The following is a 26,254-nucleotide window of genomic DNA, read 5'->3' as shown; positions in this document are numbered from 1 at the left end:
AGATATTGACAAATTGGAAGGAGTTCAACGTGGTTTCTTTGGATTTAAACTGGTGCAACAAAGAACAGAATCTGGCCTATGGTATGCATTCTCATAAAAAAACAAGAAGCTAAATGAAATGAAAAATATGCCAACTGAAAGAAAATAATCTTATTCTCCAATATAGGTAAAACACCAATTTTACAAACTCTGTGTGAAATCCTGTCCCTACTGTATGAAGCCAAAGGGAGTTTTGCCAATGAGTGGATGACCAGGATTTCACCTTCTAATTTTTATGAAATTCTTCTTAATGTAAAATGTTTGTTGTCCTACAATTTGATTGTGGGCTATTTGTATGTTCTGCTTTTACAGAACCTCAATTTCACAATGTTTTTGGGCATCATCCAAGATTTTTGATTAGATCTATCTGTAATTTCCCCCAACATTTCTGCTAAATGTAAAAATTGAAAGGTAGGATTAGTTTGGGTTTATAGGAAAAATGGCAGTGGAAAATCTAGTATCCACAACACTCAACAAACTAATGATGACCATACCCTGCTTTTGGGTATTTCTCAGACAGCCCCTGGAGTTGGCAAAAGTTGCATATGCATAGCTAAAGGTGGGATTTGGCCCATCCTATACACTACACAGTACCTGACTGAATTGGCAGTATATGGTAAGTTTCTTGGATTTGACTTTTGGTAGGCTGTTGACCTACTATATCTAAATACGAGGCATAAGCCTTTACTATATATGCCAAACACTCAGAATGATCCACCCACCAAAAAAGTAGAGCAAGAAGCTTCACTGGATATGGGATTCAATAATTTATGGTATAAACAGAGAAGTGGGGACCTGATCCTGTAAGTGAGCTTCTTGCAGAACTGTTAATAAAGACAATGGGAGTTAAGTGCGTGAGCAAGCACTTGCTGTACTGGGGCCTATATTTGCATGGGAAGAAGGTGAATTAGGGTTGAAATGAGTGACATAGTTTGTAATTAGATATAGTTGAGAGCTGTGGTAATAATTTATTGGAAAACCTTACAATGAGCAGGAAAAGTGGCAAGCATGCAGATTTACTATTGCAGTCCCTAGCAAAAGCCATGGAACGAAGAAGGAAAATGTTTAATGATACTATCTTGCATTCTGTAAGGTGCTTCCCTACTGCAGAAACAGGAATTTTTATATGAAAGGTTTCTCTTATTACAACTTCTTTTGCAGACCTTTGCAGAGCCAGTTAAGTTTAATCCTGATTTTGGCGTTTTTGAAGTAGTTAATGATACCCCACAATGTCTGGAAAACCAGCTGAAAAAAATTCTACATAATCAGAAACCTCCCAGTCCCATTTATGATGTTACAAGGAAGGCAAAGAATGATGGGCAGCTTTCCAAAAAGAGCAGCATTTTTCCAGACTTCAGTGTTGACCCAAATTACAGTATTATGGTAAGCACGTTATGTCCAGTGACTTTATATTTAAATCCAATTATATTGATACTGACAGCAGTTACTGTTGTGTTTGGCTTGTTATCTTGGGAAAAATGTTAGTTTGTGTGTTAGGAAAACAGTATGATGGGCCAAATTATGTCTTGAGATGCACATAGGTCTTCCGTTCAAGTGAACTGAACTACACACATGCATCCTGTAAAGTAGAATTTGTTTTGGTGGTCTGAATGCTCACTAATATTAAGACAAAAGTTAGGCCATGTCTACGGTTGGAGCACTTTACCAATATAAGAATACCACAGTACTCTACTAACAAGGCATTCCTAGTATAGACGCAGCTATACTGCCAAAGCAGCATAGAAAGAAAATAACATTCAGTATACTGAGAAACTTGGTTTATTCCCATTGTTGCTTATATCGCATTGGAGTAAATTATGTGACTCTAGTTTCTTTTATTCAAGGCTATTCTAATTAGGGCTGTTGATTAATTGCAGTTAACTCACGCGATTAATTAAAAAAAATTAACTGGGATTAAAAAATTAAATCATGATTAATCGCACCATTAAACAATGGAATACCAATTTAAATTTATTAAATATTTGTGGATGTTTTTCTACATTTTCAAATATATTGATTTCTATTACAACACAGAATACAAAATGTACAGTGCTCACTTATTTTTTATTACAAATATTTGCACTGTAAAAATGAATAAACAAAAGAAATAGTATTTTTCAATTCACCTCATATAAGTGTTGTAGTGCAATCTCTTTATCATGAAAGTGTAACTTACAAATGTAGATTTTTTTTGTTACATAACTGCACTTAGAAACAAAACAATATAAAACTTTAGAGCCTACAAGTCCACTCAGTCCTACTTCTTGTTCAGCCAATTGCTAGGACAAGCAAGTTTGTTTAGATTTACGGGAGATACCGCTCACTGCTTCTTATTTACAATGCCACCTGAAAGTGAGAACAGGCATTCACATGGCACTTTTGTAGTCCACGTTGCAAAGTATTTACATGCCAGATATGCTAAACATTCATATGCCTCTTCATGCTTCAGCCAGCATTCCAGAGGACATGCTTCCATGCTGATGAGGCTCTTTAAAAAAATAATGCGTTAATTAAATTTGTGACTGAACTCCTTGTGGGAGACTTGTGTGTCTCCTGTTCTGTTTTACCCGAATTCTGCCATATATTTCATATTATAGCAGTCTCGGATGATGACCCAGCACATGTTGGTTTTAAGAACACTTTCAAAGCACATTTGACAAAATGCAAAGAAGGTACCAATGTGAGATTTCTAAGGATAGCTACAGCACTCGACCCAAGGTTTAGGAATCTGAAGTGCCTTCCAAAAGAGGGATGAGGTGTGGAGCATGCTTCCAGATGTCTTAAAAGAGCAACACTCGGATGCGGAAACTACGGAACCCAAACCACCAAAAAAGAAAATCAACCTTCTGCTGGTGGCATCTGACTCAGATGATGAAAATAAACATACATCGGTCCGCTCTGCTTTGGATTGTTATCGAGCAGAACCCATCATAAGCATTGACACATGTCTTCTGGAATGGTGGTTGAAGCATGAAGGGACATATGAATAAATATCTTGTGATGCCGGTTACAACAGTGCCATGCGAATGCCTATTCTCACTTTCAGATTACATTGTAAACAAGACATGGGCAGCATTATGTCCTGCAAATTATAACTAAACTTATTTGTCTGAGTGATTGGCTGAAGTAGGACTGAGTGGACTTGTAGGGTCTAAAGTTTTACATTGTTTTCTTTTTGAATGCAGTTATTTTTTGTACATAATTCTACATTTGTAAGTTCAACTTACATTATAAAGAGATTGCACTACAGTACTTGTATCAGGTGAATTGAAAAATATTATTTTTTTTTATTTTTACAGTGCAAATATTTGTAATAAAAATAAATATAAAGTGAACACTGTATACTTTGTATTCTGTGTTGTAATTGAAATCAATATATTTGAAAATGTAGAAAACATCCAAAATATTTAAATAAATGGTATTCTATTATTGTTTAACAGCACGATTAATAGCGATCCATTTTTTTAATTGCGATTAATTTTGACAGCCCTAGTTCTAATGCCCTGTCAAAATTAGGAATGAGGCTGCTCTATCTTATGCCAGGGCTGGCGGCCAGTTAGAGAATCAGAGAGCTCTAACCGGCTGCCTCTCTGCTTTGCTGAGCATAAACTTTGTGAAGCAGAGATTCTGGCTCACAACAGAATGAGAAAAATATCTGCAGTACTGCAATATTTGGTGGCAAACTAAACAGGAAAGACAGACAAGGCTGAAGAGATGGGGCAGTAGCACTATATCAGCCTCCAGATAAGAAAACAAAATTGAATGCACAATGTTAAGAGAGGTCAAAGAGGCAGCAAAATCTAACAAAAGTATAGCACTGATCGCCTATATCTGCTCACATATACACAAGTCCAATGGCACAATGGGACAAAGTTTGAGAAACAATTTCTTGACATCGTAAGTGACTGCTTCTTGGAACAACAAGTTATAGCGCATACGAGAACTGAAGCTGTTCCTGACTTAGTCTTAAGTAACCCACAGGAGCAAATTCAAGAAGTGATGGTATTGGAGTCACTAAGTAATAGAGACCACAGTATAAGCAGGTTCAACATCCAAGGTCCAGATAAGGTACCAAAAATGGTTATGAACCTCTGCTCTAGGTCAAATTCAGCCTTGAAATAATCAAGTACATTGATTTCAGTGGTGTTGCAGAGAGGGCATATGTTTCTTCCTAAGATCAGCAGGGTTTTTGCTGGGTTTCTCTGAATATCCTGCCTCTTCTTCACCACCACTAATGCCTCTCACATAGGTTGGGAGAGGGGGACAGTGCTGCATTGTTTCTAAGAATAATTGACCCTCCATGGGATTTTTCACATAAGGGAAATATTGTGACCTTTATAAAGAAAAATATTCTTCAGGGCATTCCTGACACCTTTTTTGGTGGGGGCATGTTGCACCTCTGTTCTTCCTTCTGGCATCCTGGATGGGTGATTTGTATGCCCCTCAGCTTTTATGTGGTACCTATGATTAATAGGCATGAATTCAGAAGCTGCTGGGGTATACCAGCATGCCAAAAATCAGCACAGCAGAGACACAAAGTAGAAGAAAGCAGCCACAGCTGTTGTATCCTGCCAACAGCGATAATACATCTTGTGTTCTCTTTCTCAGTCCTCGTCTCCCTCTCAGCCTGTTTAGACTTATGAACAGGAAAAGGGTACATGGGTTTGTTTATTACAGATGTGGGGTATGTATGCATTGATCTGAGGTCAGTCAAGAATCAATCGGGGGTGAAATATATGAAGGAAAGGCATATGCAGTAATGGGAAGAACTATTAACAAGTAGAGAAGGAAACTGGTAGAGGTTCTGCATATCTTACTTTACATAGGTTCCAGCAAAGCACTTAAATAAGACCTGAGGAGTCTATGAGACCATCCACATGCCTAAAGTTAAACACATGCTTCAAAACTATGCTGGATTGGGTCCCACAATACCTAAAGCTGGCCCTAGTTACAAAATCTACTGTATTCAATTGAGAACTCTTTTTCTGAGAAGGCTTTCCTTCAGATGATAAATATAACTTTACATATCATCCATTCACAGGAGAATTAAACATGTTATAAATAACTCAAATAAAACACCAGGATTTGATTCAACTGGTACATAAATGTTACAAATATTTTTCTTACATCGAGGGAGACTGACCAAAATAAAGAAACAACCTTCTGTATTTCCAAAAACCTTATCAGTTACCAAAAAGAGGCATACACTATAAGGATGAAAATAATTATTCTTCATTTCCACAAAGGATATGACCCACAGCCAACATAAGCCTTCTACGTTTTGATATATTTTCTTTTATTTAAAAGAAACCACCTACTTTTCAAAGTAATTTAGATAGTTTAACTCCCCTGGGGATATTTATGGAGCAGAAATAACCCTTATCCCTTATGAAATATTAGCTCACAGAAAGATAATTCAGGACCTAGCCCAGTACTAATTAATTGAGGTAGCAAACTGCTAAATATCCATCATTTTGTCCCTGCCTATACTACACCTGTGGACAAGTTGAGGATTTCATTCTTCCAGGCCATCAATTTCACCAGCAATCAAGTCACTATAATAAAATCTAGGAACAGAGAAATACACCTGAGAGAAGTGAAAAAACTAAATGCTTCAGGATTTATAAAGTTGTCAAAGGTGCCAGATTTTAGGTTTATTTCTTATTAGCCAATAGAGAGATACTATGAGACTGCTTCTCCTCTCATGTATGCTGGTGTAAATCAGTAATAATTCCACTGATGTCAGAATTTACCCAGTATATAACTGCTTATTATGTTCATGGCATACACACAGAAAAATTAGATAAAAACATAAATACTCTTGCTGGAAGGTTGCAATGTACCAGTACTTTATTTCTTAGAATTCAAAACTATAACACCCAAGAACCTACAGGCTGCTCCCTAAGGCAGAGAGGCACAATTCATCCCACTTTGCTTTAAGATGGCTCTTTCCAGACAGATGTGGATTGCATGCTTTGCTACAGCGCGCCCTAGCCTGCAAGCAGGACCAGGAAACAGCCCCTACCCCTCACACACACTTAAAGTGATACCTTGCAATTCTAACACTGTCCTCAATACATCATATCGGTGTGGGTGAAAACTATGTTTTTTTTTTAAAATATCCACAGTTCTCCTGCTTTGGGGCTCTTGTTAAGACCATTTGAAAGTTTCCTCAGCCCTCAAAATATTGATGAAAACCCTAATTGTGGTTATTTTTAAAATAAGTATAGTCAGCAAAGTTACCTGTTTCATATTGCAGTTGATTTGTGGGCAGCTGGTACTCTGATTTGCATTCTTCTGTCACTTGCACTAGTTTTGAACAGGGAAATTCCAATGGCTTAAGTTTCCATGTATGCAGTTTTAAGAAAGATCAGAATCAGACCCTCAGTTGTTATAGGAAGGTAAATTAATTCACTTGTCTGGTTAGACTATGTTTGAGAGGGAAAGTTGTTTACTTTGCTAGAATTACTACAAGGTAACCTATCAATTAACCATGTGGCAAATAAAACTTAATGAAGTGAAGCATTAATAGATATTTGATGTTTTTTTGTTTTAATAGCGTCTTGAGCGAGAACAGGGAATTCAGTGGATTAAGAAAGAAAGACTCCCAGCCTTTCTAAAAAGTGATTGTTACTTTGAATACAGGTATTGCCCACTCTAATGTCATATCAAGTTTTAAATTTGTTAATTTATCTCCTCTATTTAGTTTGTCTTGACATAACTCTTACAACATTTTCTCAGATCTTTTGCCCCATGTAACCCATATAATTTCAGTGATGTGGATAAATTAAAATGAGGCTGATGCTTTTTCTCCACTTCCTCTTGACTCTAATTTCCCTTGCCCATAAAATGACAAGATTGAAATAAAAGCTATTCTAGAATTAGGATAAAGCTGCTACATCTGCTTGTGTTACGCATGAGGTCAGACTAGATAATCACAATGGTTCGTTCTGGCCTTCGACTCTATGGATCTATCTAGCCATATCTAGGTACTGTAAATGAATTATAAAAAGTAGTGGAATCTGTGTGGAAGGGACAGCCAATTCTCCATTATTCTCTTTGTTTTAATCACTGGTTTCCACCTTTACGAATGTAGCTAGATTTTCCTCTGCCCAGGTTCTTTGAGGAATGCTATGGCAAAATGGTGAGTCTTGCAGCATGACCTGATGTACTTGTTGAACTCTTCCTGACCTCCTTTGAGAGGATGTCCCAGAGCCTTGGACCTACTGGGGAAGGCCCTTCCTCCAGATCCCTAAAGTTCATGTCTGGGTTCTGTTGATTCTAGTATGCAGGATGATCACAGCTGTGCTAGTGAGTCCCTGAGTGGCTGCCTGGTAGCCTGGCTTATCAAGTCCCTTCTTTATTGTAGAAATTGACCAGTTCTTTGGGCACTGAGTGCTGCATAAAAATATTTTAAAATGTTTGCAGTAATTGTAAAAAATATTCAATATACTGAAGACTATGCTTACATTGGAGAGAAAATTGTACAAAGGATAACAAATCCTAGAGAAATGCTGTATTTTCCCTTTAGGCAATAAATGGTCATGCCCAAGCCTTTTCTGTTGTGTCAAACCATTTTCTTCATTAAACAAAATAAAATTATATAAAATGAACTCTAATCATGTGCTTAATTCCCACTGAAGTTAGTATTTAAAACTAAACACATGCTTAAGTACCTTCCTGAATCAGGGCACAGTGAGCACAGATGGGAGGGAAAAAGAGACTGAATCTGACCCAGAACACCAGATCAGAACACTCCATTCCACCCCTCCTCCCTCCCGTAACTCTGGTGAAGTTTGGATTTGGATCTGAATTCACATATAAACTCCAGGCTCAAGCCTAATGTATACCATGCCTAGCTTTGGGGGGAATCCTTCTCTGTCTCTATGAGCGGTAGAATGGCTGTCATTCTTCACGTATGTAAATATGGTCAAGGGGGTAAAATAGAAGATAATTAGAACAGGAAGTTCCCCTTTAGAATTTATTTTGAGAATGCTAACATTTCTTACTGTCAGTTGTAAAGATAAATCAAATGAATGTCTTGATGAATGCTTAAACTGAACTACTCATTTGTCTCCTAATATATTTAACTGTAGGTTAGCTAAACTGCTTTCGCAGGTAGAATGGAGCAGAACTGGTATTAACTTCATTATAGATACAACGTATTATCCCTGGATTATGAAAAGAGAGCGGACACCTCCTTTTCCTGAGGAGGATGAAGAGGAATTAATTATGAGAAAGTTCTATGTTTCACTTGGCCAGGTAAAATCAGCAAAACGTATAGGCAATGGCAGCAATTTTGTGCTGGACTGAGAACAATGGGCTAAGACCCTCTGTACTAATTTAGTCTGTCTGTCTTCCTCTTGCATCTTTTCCCATTAAAATTTGGTGTTATATGTTATTATGACATTTTACAAACTTTCACTCACTTTTCAGTTAAGTTCACATTCAGGGTAAATTTGTAGGCCTATTTATCACAACACTTCCAGTTTCCTCTAAGTGCAGGGGGAGCTCTGCTGTTCCCACTCCAGCCCCTGGCCTCTCTGGAGAGTCTTTTCCTTCAGATTTCTGCCTAGCCCTGAATTTTGGGCTCCAACTTATTCTCCCTTGGGATAGAATACCCACAAGCAGCCCTCCTTCCATAAAGCTGTGTTTCACTCCTGGCTGCCTTCCCACCTTCCAGATTCACGCCACTGTGGCCTCTCTGGAGAGACTTCTCCCCATGTCTCTTCCTGGCCCTGGTCTCAAACTCCTCCCCTTAGTTCAGGGGCCATACTTTAATCCTGGCAGGTTTCCCTCAATATTTCTACATCCATTGTGAACCATTATGATAACAAAACCTACATGGTGAGAGAGCACAGAATAACCACAGACAATAAGATCTCTTTCTGCGAAGCCCTGCAACAAATAGATAAAATTGAATTATTGCATAAGCTACGTTGAACTTGTTTAATGTTGCTTTTCATAGGCTACAGTTACTCAGACAAAGGATTGGTTTACACTAGCCAAAAAAAGTCAGCAAACAACAACTACAGATACAGTTACTCATCCTTTAGTTTCCACTCAAATTCAAGGCGCACAGTATTGGTCTACAGGCCCTCAGAGAATTGTTGCATACAACCACAATGTCAGCCCAGGTAAGTAGTAATGGTGCAGCCATGTTATTTAGATAACAAATATGACAAGATTGAAATCAAAGCTATTCTAGAGTTTGGATAATGCTGCTATATCTGCTTGTCATTGTTCTGTGGCCTACAGTACAATACCTAGGAACTTGGATGGGGGAAGAGAATAGGTGTATTTTCTCTCTACTCCCACAATGTTAAATGCTGCTTACTATAAGTGGCCCATAATCTCTCCTCTGCTATGCAGAGCAGAGGGAAGCAAAATAGATCAGAAAAGCCCAAACACATGGGGAAGTGTAGGAACTACGTCTCTCCCCAGTCCTGTGAGAACACAGAAGCTGTTATATTTGAGAATTGCCTCATCAGGGCCGTGTGGATCCAAAGCATGGATGGGGTGGTATGATAACTCCTCAGCACATTATTGCTATGGAACCCTACTTTTATAAAATATGCCGACTCATTCATTAATCATTAATGTACATAGGTTGCACTAATATGTAAGTCATGACTTAATCATTACTTTAGGCAGAGCTGCAAGCAGCCAGGTCAAGATTGTACAGCACTTGCAGGATCTGTATTGCATTGGGCTGGGACTGGGATAGGAATGGGAACCTCTGGGAAGTCCACTTTGCTGTTACTTTTTTCTGCTCAGACTATAGTGGCTTCAAATGTTGGGGGAGCCACAAAGTGTTTTAGCATAATCTAAATTTGCAAGAACTTTTAACCACAACACTTCAGTGAGCCCCTTAGCAATGCACCCCCGTATTCCAACACATTCACTTTCTCCTTAGTGAGGGTTGCTAGTAGCCATGTGGATAGTCTTCCTTCTTGCTCCTCCCCTCAGTTGTCCAATAATCAGTGAGTTTTCACCTTATGGATCTATTAGCTCTCCTGCCCGAGAGCTTTGTCTTCTAGTGTGGAGCTCTGTTTTTCATCTGCGTCTGGATATTACTCTGTCATGCAAAATCTGCTGCTCCTTCAATCTAAAAGGCATTATGCATGCACAGTGCTTCCCTTCCTTAACCTCCATGCACTTGGGTCAGAGTCAAAGAATGGGCATGGGGTGAGGTTTGGTTGCAGCATAGTTATCTCATGGGAACATCCCTGGAATATGAGGTGCAGGACATGGTCAGATAGCAGTGTCAGCCAACCAGGATGAGGGCAATCTAGCCTAGTGGCCAGAGTCAGAGCTGTAGTCAGTCATTGGGAGCCAAAGCCAAGGGTAAAACTGGAAGGCAAAAAACTTGGTACCAGAGCCAAGGATCAAGCTGGAGTCCATAGTCAGGAGCCAGAGCTGAGGGTCAAACCAGAGGGCAGGACCTGCAAGCAGGGTGGCAGACAAGGATGGGTTCAAAGCAGGAGCAGGCACAGTGATGAGCATGAACATTGAAAAGCCAGTGAGCTGCTGCTGGCTTAAGAGCCAATCTGCTGGTATCTGCGGGCTTGGCTAATCAGACAGCCTGCTGCAGACCAACTGTACTGATGAGGCTGCCTAGAGACTAGCTCTGCTGCAGGCCGGGATTCATGACACACACCTCTAGTTGGAATTTATGCCACTGGGGGATCAGGGCCAGGGGTTAGCCTGACGTTTTTTGCCACTTGTGATATTTTTAATTTGTTATGTAATAAAATAATATTTGAATTATTCCTTCATCAATGTAGATTAAGAATTAGAGTAAAGTAGATTAGATTCAGTATTATGAAAATTGGTGGATTTAAATTTTTTTAAAATATTTGTAAAATATGGAATAGTGTGAGTATGGAACATAGGAATTTCTATACCAGATCTGACCAGTGATCCATTCCGTTCAGTATTCTGCCTGTGACATTGGCCACCACTACATAATTCACAGGGAGTTACAAGAAATACTATAATGGAAAATTATGGACTAATCTGCCCATCCTAAACTCTGATTAGTAATGGATGTCTTATGCACTGAAACATGGATGCTTATATCTCTTGTTGTGCTGAATGGTTACAGGAATATGGATGGGATTCGGTTAACCCTCAAATTTAAAAAAAACAAATTGAAACCAAGATGCTGTATAGCAATGGTAAAATTATGACTTTGTTTTTTCTTGCTTTTCGTTTAGATTCCGTTCCTTCTCAAGGCACATGTAGTTTTTCTGCTCAGTCTTACACAGCTGATTTATACAGCAGTAGCAGCAGTAATCTAGGTAAGCAATATTTATAGATAAATGATCACTTGTGCCAACTACCATCTGGACTGGAAAAATCCTATTGCCCAGAAGCCTGGGATATGCAGAAGGAATCTGGGCAAGTAAAAGTGTCAGGTTTCCTGCTCAGCAGCTAAGAACAACAGGGGAGGCTGGAGGCCATTTTAATAACATGAGAACATCTGCACTGAGCTGCCAATCAAAGGGAGGATGGCTAAAGGGGATGAGTGGGAGTGGAGCAAAAAGAAATGAGCTGCCTCAATGGTACGGGGAGAGAGAGAGGGGAGCTGGTTATTTATCTAAACACATTATTAATGAAACTCTTGTGAACAGAACTGATTCCTTTTTGGGAAATTGCAGAACTACTAACTGTGGTTTGTAACCTATCATTTAAATAAGCTTCTGTACCAGATGACTGGAGGATAGTTAATATGACACCAATTTTTAAAAAGGGTTGCAGTGGTGATCCTGGCAATTACAGGCTGATAAGCATGACTTCAGTACCGGGCAAACTGGTTGAAACTATAGGAAACAGAATTGTCACACATATAGATGAATATAATTTATTGGGGGAAGAGTCAATATGTTTTTTGTAAAGGGAAATCATGCCTCACCAATCTACAGTAATTCTTTGAGGGGGGTCAACAAGCATGTGGACAAGGGGGATCCAGTGGATATAGAGTACTTAGATTTTCAGAAAGCCTTTGACAAGGTCCCTCACCAAAGGCTCTTAGGCAAAGTGAGCTGTCATGGGATAAGAGGGAAGGTCCTCTTATGGATCAGTAACTAGTTAAAAGATAGGAAACAAAAGGTAGAAATAAATGGTCCATTTTCAGAATGGAGAGAGGTAAACAGTAGTGTTCCCCAGGGGTCTGTACTGGGACCAGTCCTATTCAACATATTCATAAATGATCTGGAAAAAGGGGTAAACAGTGAGGTAGCAAAATTTGCAGATGATACAAAACTACTCAAGATAGTGAAGTTCAAAGCAGACTACAAAAGGATCTCACAAAACTGGGTGACTGGGCAACAAAATGGCAGATGAAATTCAATGTTTATAAATGCAAACTAATGCACATTGGAAAACATAATCCCAACTGTACATATAAAATGATGGGAGCTAAATTAGCTATTCCCAATCAAGAAAGAGATCTTGGAGTATTTGTAGATAGTTCTCTGAAAACATCCACTCAACGTGCAGCGGCAGTCAAAAAAGCAAACAGAATATTGGGAATCATTAAGAAAGGGATAGATAATAAGACAGAAAATTTAATGTTGCCTCTATATAAATCCATGGTTCACCCACATCTTGAATACTGCATGCAGATGTGGTCACCCCATCTCAAAAAAGATATATTGGAATTGGAAAAGGTTCAGAAAAGGGCAACAAAAAATATTAAGGGTATGGAACAGCTTCCGTACGAGGAGAGATTAATAAGACTGGAACTTTTCAACTTGGAAAAGAGATGACTAAGAGGGGATATGATAGAGGTCTATAAAATCATGACTGTGGTGGAGAAAGTAAATAGTTAAATGTTATTTACTTCTTCTCATAACACAAGAACTGGGGGTCACCAAATGAAATTAATAGGCAGCAGATTTAAAACAAACAAAAGGAAGTATTTCTTCCCACAAAGCACAAGACTATAACAGGGTTCAAAAAAGAATTAGATAAATTCATGGAGGATAGGTTCATCGATGGCTATTAGCCAAGATAGGTAGGGATAGTGTCCCTATCCTCTGTTTGCCAGAAGCTGGGAATGGGCGACGAGGGACGGATCACTTGATGAATACCTGTTCTGTTCATTCCCTCTGGGGCACGTGACATTGGCCACTGTCAGAGGACAGGATACGGGGCTGGATGGACCTTTGGTCTGACCCAGTATGGCCGTTCTTATGATCACAGGGTCCTAGGATCCAAGGTCCCAGACCTATTCTTGTATATTTACTCTTTCCATGTATAAAAAGATGTTATTCCATTGACAGGTGCCTGTCCAATGCTCTGAGCACCCTGACATCAATTAAAATCAATAAGCTCATGCCATTTTCCAATATGACAAGTAATACACTTTCCATCCATCATAGGTAGATAAACAGCTACCATTTATTATTCCCTATTGATCCTAAATAAAAAACGCCTCCCACCTCAAACCACCACCTCGCCACAGGCATGGGAGAAAAGATGGGCCTAGCAGCATGACCAGACATTTAATAGGTGCTCTGGGGGCAGAGGTGCCTATGGGTTGGGATGCCAGTTTGTGGGGTGCTGCCTGCTGGCAAGGTAGGTTGCCTTGGAATGTGTTGGGGTCGGATGGTTGAGAATGCAGAGATCTGGTGGACCAGGGTGGGGAGTGAGTTTCACAGAGTCAAGGGGATCTCGCAGAGAAGGTTATGGCAGAAGACCCCTTCTGTTTATAGCAAAATAGCTGCAGCTCAAGCACATTTGCTGATCCCAACTGTGGCAGTATGGCACTTTCCATTGCTGTCAACAATAAAATGCAAATATGTTCCAATTTTTGTAACTTGAAAACTTTTTCTGTTCGCCAGGAGAACAGTTTTGAATCTGAGAGCGTTTTCAATGATCTCTTTTGATTTAATGCAGGAGTGGATTCCCTGGCTATGGAATACAGTCAAAGGAGTCTCCCCCTTTCCCAGAGGACAGGAACTGCAAAAACTAGCAATGTTAGTGGGAGATCCAAAAGTACAGAGGTTGGCACTTCTGTATCCATTGCTGACACTCCTTCCCACACTATGTTAAGAGTATACCTAGATCAGAAATGGGAGAATGGTGCTGAGGAGAAAGAAAATCTGGAATACGATGGTAGACAGGAAATGTCAGCTTTTCAAACATTAGAAGAGTTTACATCAGTTTATATTCAGTATATAGTGAATGAATCAGTCTCAAAACTGACAGGACAACCGGCCGTTAAGAGCAAGACTGATATGAACTTCAGTAAACTGTCCAAAGTATTTATACATGAGTTATCAAATAATCAACTTTTTGCTACTGCTGCAGAGCCACTTACTTCTCAAAGTATCTCTCCATCCAACAAGTTAGACTCCAAAGGACATTGCATAAAACAGGGAACTGAAGAAATGAGTTCAAGTTCAAGGTCTGAAAGTGATGTCACAGACAGTCGGGCTGCCTGGTGTACCAGTCACAGAACTTACGATATTGGCAACAGAAATGAGTTTGAAAGATTCAAGAAGTTCATAAAAGGAACTTTGGGTGAAAGGTACTGGTGGCTCTGGATGGACATTGAAAGACTAAAGGTCCTTAAGGACACTAGAAGGCAGCAAAGGTATTTTCCATTGTTTTTAATGCTTATAAAGAAGGTAAGATAAATGTTGTTTATAAGCATTTAGAATTACCCATGCATAATGGATATGAGTGAATAATGCAGACACAATGGTTCTAATTCTGATTATTTCACTAATACAAGGGTAATTCAGGAATAACCACTGAAGTTGGCTGAGTTATATGTTTGCAAAACTAGTCTGAGGTCAGAATCAGGGTGAAAATTAAGGCTTTATACAAAAGGTTTTTTTTTTATAAAACTGAATATGAATAAATGTCTTAATGAAAACAGAATGAAAGATGCTCTATAAATGTAAGATTTTAAAGTCACAAGCAGGGCATACAGTATGACACACTTTCCTAACAATATGCTTTATTAAATTTAGGTCACCCTGTCCTAAGCTAGTAGGGACATTTATTCTGTACAAAACTTGGGTTTAATTTGGTAATAGAAATGTTTTGGCTTCTGCTATTTAGAAATGTTTGGAAACGTATTTCCAAAATGACAGCTATTTGCTCAATGGGATGAATCATGCCTATTAGGATTGAATGTTAATATCAATGGTTATAGCTTATTTAGGAAAGACTGAGTGGGCAAAAGGAAAAGGGGAGTGGCACTTTATGTAAAAAATAGTACGTATTTCCGAGTCACTGATAACTTGAAAGAACATGATCTTGAATGCTTATAGATCAGTGTCCTAACTGATAAAGCACAAGATATGATATTAGTTGGTATCTGCTACAGATCTCCAAATCTTACTAGGGAATGGGATAATCAGCTCATAAACTTTAAGGTCAGAAGGGACCATTGTGATCATCTAGTCCAGGGATGGGCAAACTTTTTGGCCCGAGGGCCACATCTGGGTGCGGAAATTGTATGCAGGGCCATGAATGTAGGGCTGGGGCAGGGGGTTGGAGTGCGGGAGGGGTGTGGCAGGGGGCTCAGGGCAGGGAGTTGGGGTGCAGGAGGGGTGTGGCAGGGGGCTCAAGGCAGGAGGTTAGGGGGCTCAGGGCCAGGGCTGGCTCCAGGCACCAGCCCAGCAAGCAGGTGCTTGGGGCGGCCAAGGGGAAAGGGCGTCACGTTGGGCTGTTCGGCGGCAATTCAGCAGCGGGTCCCTCTCGGAGGGAAGCACCTGCTCCTAATTCCCACCGAAGAAGAAAGCGGTGCGGTGGAGCTGCCACCGGAGTGCCACCGATCGCAATTGCGATCATGGCTTTTTTTTTTTTTTTGCTTTTTTTCCCCCGCTGCTTGGGGCGGCAAAAACCCCGGAGCCAGTCCTGCTCAGGGCAGGCAGTTGGTGTGCAGGAGGGGTGTGGCAGGGGACTCAGGGCAGGAGGTTGGGGTGCAGGAAGGAGTGCAGAGTGTGGGAGGGGGCTCAGGGCAGGGGGTTGGGGGCAGGAGGGTTGCAGGGTGTAGGAGGGGCTCAGGGCAGGGGTGCAGGATGGGTGTGGGGTGCAGGAAGGGACTCAGGACAGGGAGTTGGGGTGCAGCATGGGGCTCAGGACAGGGAGTTGGGGTGCAGCACGGGGCTCAGGGCAGGAGATTGGGGGCAGGAGGCGTGCGGCAGGGGGCTCAAGGCAGGGGGTTGGGGTGCAGGAGGGGTGGGGCAGGGGGCTCAGGACAGGGGGTTGGGGGCTCAGGGCAGGGGCTTGAGGTGCAGGAGGGGTGCGGCAGGAGGCTCAGGGCAGGGGCTTGAGGTGCAGGAGGGGTGTGGCAGGGGGCTCAGGGCAGGGGGTTAGGGGGCTCAGGGCAGGGGCTTGGGGTCCAGGAGGGGGCTCAGAGCAGGGGGTTGGGGTGCAGGAGGGGTGCAGGGCGTGGCTGGGGGCTCAGGGCAGGGGGTTGGGGTGCAGGAGGTGCTCAGCAAGGGGTTGGGGTGCAGGAGGGGTGTTGTTTCAGCAATTATTGGATGAAGAAATCTGTCAGCTATTACACCCAGGAAAATCTGGGCCCTACTCTTATTAGTAGCACTTGTCCTCCAATCTACATGTAGGAAGTTAAAGTCTCCCAGAATCAGACAATTCCCAGTAGTGCTTATTTAGTTAAAAACATTAAATAGGTCCATATCCAAATTGGATCCTGGTGGTCTGTAGCACATCCCAAGCACTATATTAGGGGAACCTCTAGTAGCTTTCTTCCTCAAAGTGATTTTGGCCCAAACAGACTGTCTTATCCTTTCCATCACTTCTAATTTCTTTACAGTCTACCTTATCATTAATATACAATACTACTCCAACACCTTTGCCTTTATTTCTGTCTTTCCTGAACAGAAAAGACTCTTCAATACCAGTACTCCAGTCATAACTACTATTCCACCATGTTTCTGTTATCCCTATAATATCTGGTTTCACTTCCTGCACCAGTAGTTCTAGTTCCTCCATTTTGTTACCCAGGTTTCTTGCATTGGTGTACAAACATCTTAACTATTGCAGCTTGGCTTCACCCACATTCCTCACCCAATTGGGTACAGTCATTTTACTGCCAATATCACCTACCTGATTGGTATCAGCACTGTCCTTCCTCTTAATGCCCATGCTCCTACCCACTGCTGTGCCTTTCTCCATTGCTATATCCTTTCTTACTTGATTTTCCTCCCTCTGAATCTTAAAATCAGGCATGGAGATTACATGAGCATCTCCCAACGGTCTCCCCTGAATTTCTAGTTTAAAGCTCTTGTAATGAGTTGTGCCAACCTCCATCCATGAAGTCTGTTTCCCTCCCTACTCAGGATGAGTCCATCCCGCGAGAACAGTCCCCTGTCCATGAATGCCTCCCAGTGGTCAAACATCCCAAAGCCCTCCTTGTAGCACCACTACCTGAGCCATCTGTTTATCATCATAATCTTGTCTCACCTTCGTTCTCCTCCTCTAGGGACAGGCAAAATCCCACCGAAGATCACCCGAGCCTTCATTTCCTGAAGTGTGTTCCCCAGCCTGGCATAGTCTCCATGGATATGTTCCAGCAAGAATATAGCTGTGTCATTTGTTCCCACATGAAGGATAATCAGTGGATTCTTTCCTGCTCACATTAGGACCCTCTTCAGCCTCAGGTCCACGTCCCGTATCTTAGCTCCCAGCAGACAGCACACCCTTCTGTTCTCTGAATCAGCTCTGATGACAGGCCTGTCTGTTCTTAGTAGGAATCACCAGTCATGTAAACCTGCCTTTTCCTGGTGATGGTGTGATTCTCCAGCCTTCCTCCTGTTCTTTCTGGCTGCAAGTCCTTTTGTCTTTTATTCTCCCTTGCAATCTTCTGCAAGTCATCCTGTATCCTCCTGGGGCTCTGAACTCTGGGTATCTCTATTGACTCTTCTCCTCTTCTTATAGGACTAGTCACACTTCTATTCTTCCTTGCCCTCCCACCTTCAGTTACTGCCTGCCATGCCCTTCTTCATTTTCCAGCTCAGCAAACCTGTTCCTGAACTCTATTTCTCCATCACTAGCTGGTCATTTCCTCTCATAGTCACATGTGTCCTCTGGCCACTTTCCTCACCCAGCAGTCTCCCCTCAGAGTTCTTCAGTCCAGGTTGCATTTTCAAGTCTTGACTTTTCCCTTCAGCCTCCTCTTGCCTTTGCTCCATCATCTGCTTGAATCCCCTTCAAAACTCAACCATAGTTTCCACCTGCATCTCCAAGCCTCGGCTCTTCTCTTCCATCAGCTCTATCAGGTGGCATTTCATACAAATGAAGTTCTTTTCAGGTACCTGCTCTAGCATCATGTACATCCTGCAGCTTCCACATCTGGTCATCTTCATTGGACTATAAGGTGGATGGAAAGCTGGCTAGATCATTGGGTTCAACAAGTAGTGATCAATGGATCTAGACTGTTCTCAGTGGTACCAGATGACAGGACAAGGAGTAATGGTCTCAAGTTGCAGTGGGAGAGGTTTAGGTTGGATATTAGGAAAAACTTTTTCACTAGGTGGGTGGTGAAGCACTGGAATGGGTTACCTAGGAAGGTGGTGGAATCTCCTTCCTTTAAGGTTTTTAAGGCCCGGCTTGACAAAGCCCTGGCTGGGATGATTTAGTTGGGGATTAGATCCTGCTTTGAGCAGGGGGTTGGACTAGATGACCTCCTGAGTTCCCTTCCAACCCTGATATTTTATGATTCTATGATTCTTCCATGGCTTTGGTCATTACCACTGCTGCCTCTGTACCTTTCCCACCTAAATTCCTGTCAAGGGGGAAAACAAAAAACCGACACCACCAAAACAAAACCAGAACACTGCACCCCTGTCAAGGCTGCTTCCCCACTCTGGACTTTAGGGTACAAATGTGGGGGCCTGCATGAAAACTTCTAAGCTTAACTACCAGCTTAGATCTGGTCCGCTGCCACCACTCCCAAATGCAATTTCCCTTACCTGGGTAGCCTTGAGAGACTCTTCACCAATTCCCTGGTGAATACAGATCCAAACTCTTTGGATCTTAAAACAAGGAGAAATTAACCATCCCCCTCCTTTCTCCCACCAACTCCTGGTGGATCAAGATCCAACCCCCTTGGATCTAAAAACAAGGAAAAATCAATCAGGTTCTTAAAAAGAAGGCTTTTAATTAAAGAAAACTGTAAAAATCATCTCTGTAAAATCAGGAGGGAAAATAACTTTACAGGGTAATCAAACTTAAAGAGCCCAGAGGAATCCCCTCTAGCCTTAGGTTCAAAGTTACAGCAAACAGAGATAAACACTCTAGCAAAAAGGTACATTTACAAGTTGAGAAAACAAAGATAAAAACTAACACACCTTGCCTGGCTGTTTACTTACAAGTTTGAAATATGAGAGACTTGTTCAGAAAGATTTGGAGAGCCTGGATTGATGTCTGGTTCCTCTCAGTCCCAAGAGCGAACAACCCCCAAAACAAAGAGCACAAACAAAAGCCTTCCCCCCTCCAAGATTTGAAAGTATCTTGTCTCCTTATTGGTCCTTTGGGTCAGGTGTCAGCCAGGTTACCTGAGCTTCTTAACCCTTTACAGGTAAAAGGATTTTGGAGTCTCTGGCCAGGAGGGATTTTATAGTACTGTACGCAGGAGGGCTGTTACCCTTCCCTTTATAGTTATGACAACCCCCATTCCCAAACTCCCCTGTTTACACCTCTGTTTGCTGCACTTGTGCCACAGCTCCTGTGCCACTGGCTGACTGCTTGGTTGCTTTTATAGGCCTATTTAAGACAGAGAAGGAAACAGGAAGTTGTCTGCGGGCTGGTGGTCTGGTGTTTAGCTGCTCCAGCCCTCTGATAATGACCTCCTGAAATTCTGACTTAGCCTGACTCTTAGTAACTGCCTCCTGGTTCCTGCCTTCCGGTTTCATTGTCTGATCCTGATCTCCTGTATCCTGACTTGGCTTGACTCTCGGTACTGCTTCATGTTTCCTGCCTTCTGGTTCTATCACCCTAACCTGACCTCCTGGTATCCTGACTCAGCCTGACTCTTGGTAACTGACTCTTAATCCCCACTTTCTGGTTTCTCTCACAATTCTGATCTCCTGGCATTCCAACCTGGCCTGATTCCTGGTAACTGGCTCCTGGCCCTTGGCCCGCACTCAGCTCTAACCCCTAGGCCAGAATACCCATGCTGCAGCCCTGACTGCTTTTACAGATCACTATAACCCACAGGAGTGGGCCCAGTGTGAGAGGAATGGATCCAGCAGCCTAGTCCCTGCCTCTGGGAGCACTGGACTCACCTGAGTGAGCCACGCACCTTCAGGTGGCTAATCAAGCCCTGCAGGATCAGGTCACAGAACTAACACGGTGAACCAGCTACACCAGGTAGAAGTAGACCAGTTGTGTGCAGAAAATGCCACACTTCTGCACTCCTTGAAGATCCCCGCCCTTAACAGGGTCCTAAGATTCCCCTTCCAGAATGTTTTGATGGGTCCTGCCAGCAGTTCTGGAGCTTCATTAACCAATGTCGCCACTTGTTTTTGACATGTCCCCAGACCTACAACTCTGATTTGTCCAATGTGAGCCTGCCTATCAGCCTGCTAATGAGAGAAGCACTAGACTGGGCCTCCCCACTGCTGGAGAATGATAGCCTGGTTCTTTTGAATAGAAATGCTTTCCTCCAGTCCATGTCAGTAATATTGGATGATCTGCACCATGCTTGAACAGCCAAGACTGCACTGAGGAAATTCTGGCAGGGGAAGGATACAGCGGCTACCTACATACTGCACTTCCACGGCAGATCCTGAATAGAATGAGGCAATGCAACTGTATCAGTTTTGGTGGGGTCTGTGGAAAGAAATAAACGATGAGATTGCCCGTGTAGAGATCCCATGAGTTTAAATGCCTTCATGGATCTCACCATTCATATAGATAACCAGCTGTGTGAAAGAAGGGAAGAAAAAAGGGGCTCCCTGCAACATCCCTCTCTGCGTGTTGTTCCCTTGATGTCTGCACTTTGCACCAAACAGATGCAGGTGGATATTGCCCATCGGTGGCTCACCCACGAGGACAGAATATGTCGTTGTTGGCACCACGTATGCTTCTATTGTGGAGAATTGGGCCACTCTATTTTTAACTGTCTCACGCAAGCACTGAAGGATCTGGGAAATGAGATGGCCCAGGCCTGCTAAGGGGGTGGGCCTGGGCACTAAAGGAAAGAAGTTCCCCCACACCTCAGTCCTGACTAGGACACATCGTGCACCATGTCAGGATGTCCCTCGCTTTCAGGTACCTATTCAGCTGCACATTCCCAAGGTGGAACAATGGATTCCAGTCCAATGGGCTCTTGTCAATTCAGGGGCTGCTGACAACTTCATAGATGCCACAACTGCCTGGTTTCTGCAAATCGCTTTGCAATACAAGTTAGTTGCAAACCTCATAGAAACTACTGATGGGTTGCCTCTTTCTTCAGTCTCTCTGACTGAGGAAACAGTCCTTCTGAAAACAGGCATTAAGGGGTACCATAACACAATGCAATTAATTCTCCACACTTCCCCCTGATCCTTGGAATTCCCTGTCTGACCCATCATAATCCCCTAATTCTCTGGCAAAAACAAGAAATCAGCCTCCGTTCTGCATTTTGTTAACAGCACTATCAGCGGCAGGTAAATTCAGTCCCAACATTTGGACCTGCCGGGGGAGTGGAGGCAAAGGTGATGGCCCAGGCAGGGGCACCCCCTTGAGCTACATCGGAACTTCCTCATAAATACTAGAATTATGAAAAATATGTTTGAAAAGAGGAATGTGAAAAACTTTTCCCCACATCAGGCCTACAACTGCCCCATAGAATTACAGCTGGGGGCAAAATTGCCATTCAGGCGGATTTACACCATGCCCAAACCTGAATTGGCCACACTCCGGGAATACCTTCAGAAGAGTCTGGCCCAAGGGTTTATTGACAAATCAACATCGCCAGCTGGTGCCCCAGTCCTCTGAGACAGAAAAGAAGACAGCAGTCTCCAACTCTGTGTTGACTGTCACATCATGAATCAAATAACGACAAGGAACCAGTACCCTCTGCTCCTGATTCTTGAGTTACTGGATCGCATGAGGGCTGCCCCTATATTTACTAAGTTGGGCCTCCGGGGAGCCTATAACCTCATACATGTTAAGGAAGGTGATAAATGGAAGACTGCCTTCCAAATCTGCTATGATTAGTTTGAATATCTGGTGATGCAGTTCAGCCTAATACCCTGGCTACCTTCCAGCACTTTATCAGGAATGTGCTGGACCAATATGTAGTGGTTTATCTAGGCAATATCCTGGTTTTCTCAGACAGCCCTGAGCAGCACACTAGTCACATTTGTGTGGTCCTGGAGCATTTACAGTAGTACAGACTCTAGACTAAGCTTCAGAAGTATGCGTTTGACCAGATTTCCACAGAATTTCTGGGATATCACAGAATATCCTGATCCTCCACAGGAATCAATATGGACCCACACAAGGTCCAGGCTGTTCATGACTGGATCACCCCCACCTGACCTGTGACTTGCAACGCTTTAGGGTTTGTGAATTTTTGTCAGCTGTTTATCTCACATTTCTCGGAATAAATTGAGCCCCTCATTGCTCTGCTCTGAAAGAATGCCCAGTTCCAGTGGTTCCCCTGAAACCCAGCATGCATTCGATCAGCTGAAACTTGCCTTTACCACTGCATCCATACTGGCCCACCTGGATACAACATGAGCTTTCTAGTAGAAGCCGATGCCACTAGTATGGCAATCAGGGCCGTACTCTCCCAAAGACACTGTGACAGGGTGTACCTACCCCACCATGGCCCAGCAAAGGTTAATTGTGCATTGCAGGCTGAGGAAGCCATGCCCCTTCGCGTCTGCTGGGTGAACCAGGAACCCAGTCAGCGTGTTTCAGGAGGATCCCTGCTGACTCGGTGGTGAGTAACCAGGGCCCTGGGCTGGGGCTCAGAGCAGCAGGGAGGGCCCAAGTCCCCCTACCCAGAGTGCCACACATCCCCAAGTGATGACCCACATCCCCAGTGGGCCAATACGCCACACAACCCCATGGAGGGGTGCAACTTTATTGACTCTGACCATTAAGCCACACTGCCCTGGCTAGAAGAGTTGCTTTATGGGCTCCAGACATCAGGCCATGATGCCCTGAACAGAAGGGCTGCATTATTGACGCCTGCCATTAGGCTGCATTGCCCTGAGTGGAAGGGCCCCGTTATTGACTCTGGCCATTAGGCTGCATTGCCCTGAGCAGAAGGGCCATTTTATTGATGCTGGTCATTAGGCCACGCTGCCCTGAGTGGAAGGGCCACTTCAGTGAGTCGAGCCATTGGGCCATGCAGCCCTGTGTAGAAGGGCAACTTTATTGACGCCGGCCACTAGGCCGTATTACCCTGTTTCCTAGGAAGGGTCATTAGCACTGAACCTAATCAGCTGCAGTACAGCCCCTTTCCTTGCTGGTGACTACATGTGGTCTACTGGATCACATCACCTCTGACTGAGGATAACAATTTACAGCCCAATTCTGGTGTGAAGCCTATGTCTTCTGGAGATCCAGCCACACCTTTCTTCCCCCACCACCCTCAATCCACTGACCAGACAGAAAGAGTCAATCAGATTTTAGAGCAATAACTATGATGTTATATTAACCGCCATCAAGATTACTGGTCCTCACTATTACCTTATGTGGAGTTTGCATACAATAACACGCTTCCACAGTAAAAAGTCCCTTTTTTGCCATCTATGAGTACCACTTCTGAGTCCACCTACAGTTACCTATGACTTTTCCTAACCCAATCACATTGGACTTGGTGCAGGAAGAAGTAAGGGGTCACCTGGAAAAGTGAAAGCCAACTAGAAGCGATATGCAGACAAACATAATCAATCAGGCCCCACTTATTCAGTGGGACAAATAGTGTGGATCTCAAGGAAGCACCTCTGCACAAGTAGACTCTTATGTAAATTGGACTTTCAGTTCCTTGGCCTTGACTGAATCCATCGCCAACTTAACCTGGTCACCATTGAACTACACCTACCCCAGTCTCTCAAGGTCCACCTCGTATTTCACATATCCCTCCCGAAACCCTGTACCAAGAATTCTTTTCCACACAGGACCCAACAGCATCCCCAACCAGTGTGCATACAAAGCCAAAAAGACTGTGTCGTGCACAAGATCTTGGTATCCTGACTTAGTCTGACTCTTGGTAACTGGTTCTGCCCTCTGGTTCCATTCACTGAACCTGACACTGTACAGTTAAAAACTGATCTGGTTTAGAAGGGACATGAAGAAAACTTTAAAAAATAATATATAATAAAGGGGAAGATGATAGTAATGAATATAAATCAGAATACAGGAATTGTAGAAAACTGATAAGCAAAGTGACAATAGGAGAAATCATGGCCTGCAGAGTTAAGGTCAATAAGAATGACATTTTAAAATTTTGTAGGAACAAAAAGAATCCTGATAATGATCTTGGTCCATTACTGGCTGTAAATGGTGGAATTATCAATAATAATAATATGGAAAAGGCAGAAGTGTGCAATAAATATTTCTGTATTTGGGGAAAACCAGATGATGTAGTCTCATCATATAATGATGATAACATTCTTTCCATTGCACTAGTATCTCAGGAGGATGTTAAACAAGTTTTTAAAGTTAGAGATTTAAAAATCAGCAGGTCTAGACAACTTGCATCCAAGGGTTTTAAAAGAGCTGGCTAAGATGTTCACTGGACCGTTAGTGTTGACTTTCAATATGTCTTGAAACATTGAGGGAGTTTCAGAAGACTGAAAGAAAGCTAGCATTGTGCCAGTATTTACAAAGAGTAAATGGGATGACCTGGGTAATTATAGGGCTGTCAGTCTGACATCAATCCCAGGCAAGATAATGACGTGGCTGCTTTGGGTCTCAATTAATAAAGAATTAAAGGAGGGTTATTAATTAATGCCAATCAACATAGGCTTATGGAAAATAGATTCTGGCAAACTAACTTGATTTTTTTGATGAGATTATGAGTTTGGTTGATAAAGGTAATAATGTTGATGTAATATAGACTTCTGTGTGGCACTGGACTTGGTGCCACATGATATTTTGATTAAAAAAATAGAAAGATATAAAATTAGTATGATACACATTAAATGGATTTAAACTGGGCAACTGAGTCAAAATTTAACTGTTAATGGAAAATCATCATATAAGCTGGTGTGTTTCTAGTGGCATCCTATAAGGATTGGTTCTTGGTCCTATGCTATTTAACATTTTTATCAATGACCTGGAAGAAAACATAAAATCATCACTGATAAAGTTTGCAGATGACCCAAAAATTGGGGGAGTGGTAAATAATGAAGGGGACAGGTCACTAATACAGAGCAATCTGGATTGCTTGGTAAGCAGGCTGCAAGTAAACAATGATTTGGGGGTTGTGATGGATAATCAGCTGAACATGAGCTCCCAGTACAATGCTGTGGCCAATATGGCTAATGTACTTCTTGGTGGGGTAAACAGGAGAATCTTGAGTAAGTGTATGTGACATTACCTTGGGCTGTTGAACAGTTGTGTCTCTAGCTTGGCATCCCTTTTACACTGCTTTGGTGTCAGAACATCCACTCCTGGGCTGTTCACACAGCCTTCAGCATGCAAATTCACCCCCAGCTAAATACATGAGCATTCAGACTTGTCACTCATGAATTACATACAGGGCAATATCCGCAAATTTCTAGTCCCAGCCCTGTCCCCCCCAAAATGTGTGTCTTATACTGCTCAGCATAGGTGCTGACTCTGTGGGTGCTCCAGGGCTCAAGCACTCACAGAAAAAAGTAGGGGGTGCTCTGCACTTGCAGGACTGGATTAATTAGGGTTACCATATTTAGTGCCTCCGAAAGGAGGACACTAAAGGGCCCCAGCCCCGCCCCCAGCCCCGCCCCCTCCCCAACTCCGCCCCCTCCCCAAAGTCTCCGCCCCCTCCCCTGCTTCCCGCGAACATTTGAGTCGCGGGAAGCCTGAAGCAGGTAAGGAGGGGTGTGGGGGGAGGAGGCGCGGCCCACCCCGGCCCCCGGCACCGCAGGTCCCCAGCCCGTCCCCCGAGCCCCCGGCCCGGCACCCGAGCCCCCGAGCCCCCAAGCCCCCGGCCCGGCACCCGAGCCCCCGAGCCCCCGGCCTGGCCCGGCACCCGAGCCCCCGAGCCCCCGGCCCGGCACCCGAGCCCCCGGCCCGGCACCCG

At 43.0% G+C, this 26,254-nt stretch overlaps 1 protein-coding gene across 1 annotated transcript in view; it reads left to right on the top strand.

The window, feature by feature from the left end:
* RGS22 (regulator of G protein signaling 22) overlaps positions 1-26,254 on the top strand; it is a 98,390-nt gene that overhangs the window by 15,012 nt on the left and 57,124 nt on the right. The window contains exons 4-9 of the mRNA XM_034763377.1: positions 1,201-1,422; positions 6,599-6,684; positions 8,136-8,301; positions 9,008-9,176; positions 11,259-11,342; positions 13,945-14,644. Coding sequence (XP_034619268.1) covers positions 1,201-1,422; positions 6,599-6,684; positions 8,136-8,301; positions 9,008-9,176; positions 11,259-11,342; positions 13,945-14,644 — 1,427 coding nt within the window. The remainder of the gene's footprint in view (positions 1-1,200; positions 1,423-6,598; positions 6,685-8,135; positions 8,302-9,007; positions 9,177-11,258; positions 11,343-13,944; positions 14,645-26,254) is intronic.

Source organism: Trachemys scripta, chromosome 2 (genome assembly GCF_013100865.1).
Source record: "Trachemys scripta elegans isolate TJP31775 chromosome 2, CAS_Tse_1.0, whole genome shotgun sequence".
Classification (NCBI taxonomy): domain Eukaryota; kingdom Metazoa; phylum Chordata; order Testudines; family Emydidae; genus Trachemys; species Trachemys scripta.
This window is presented reverse-complemented; position numbering and strand designations above follow the sequence as displayed.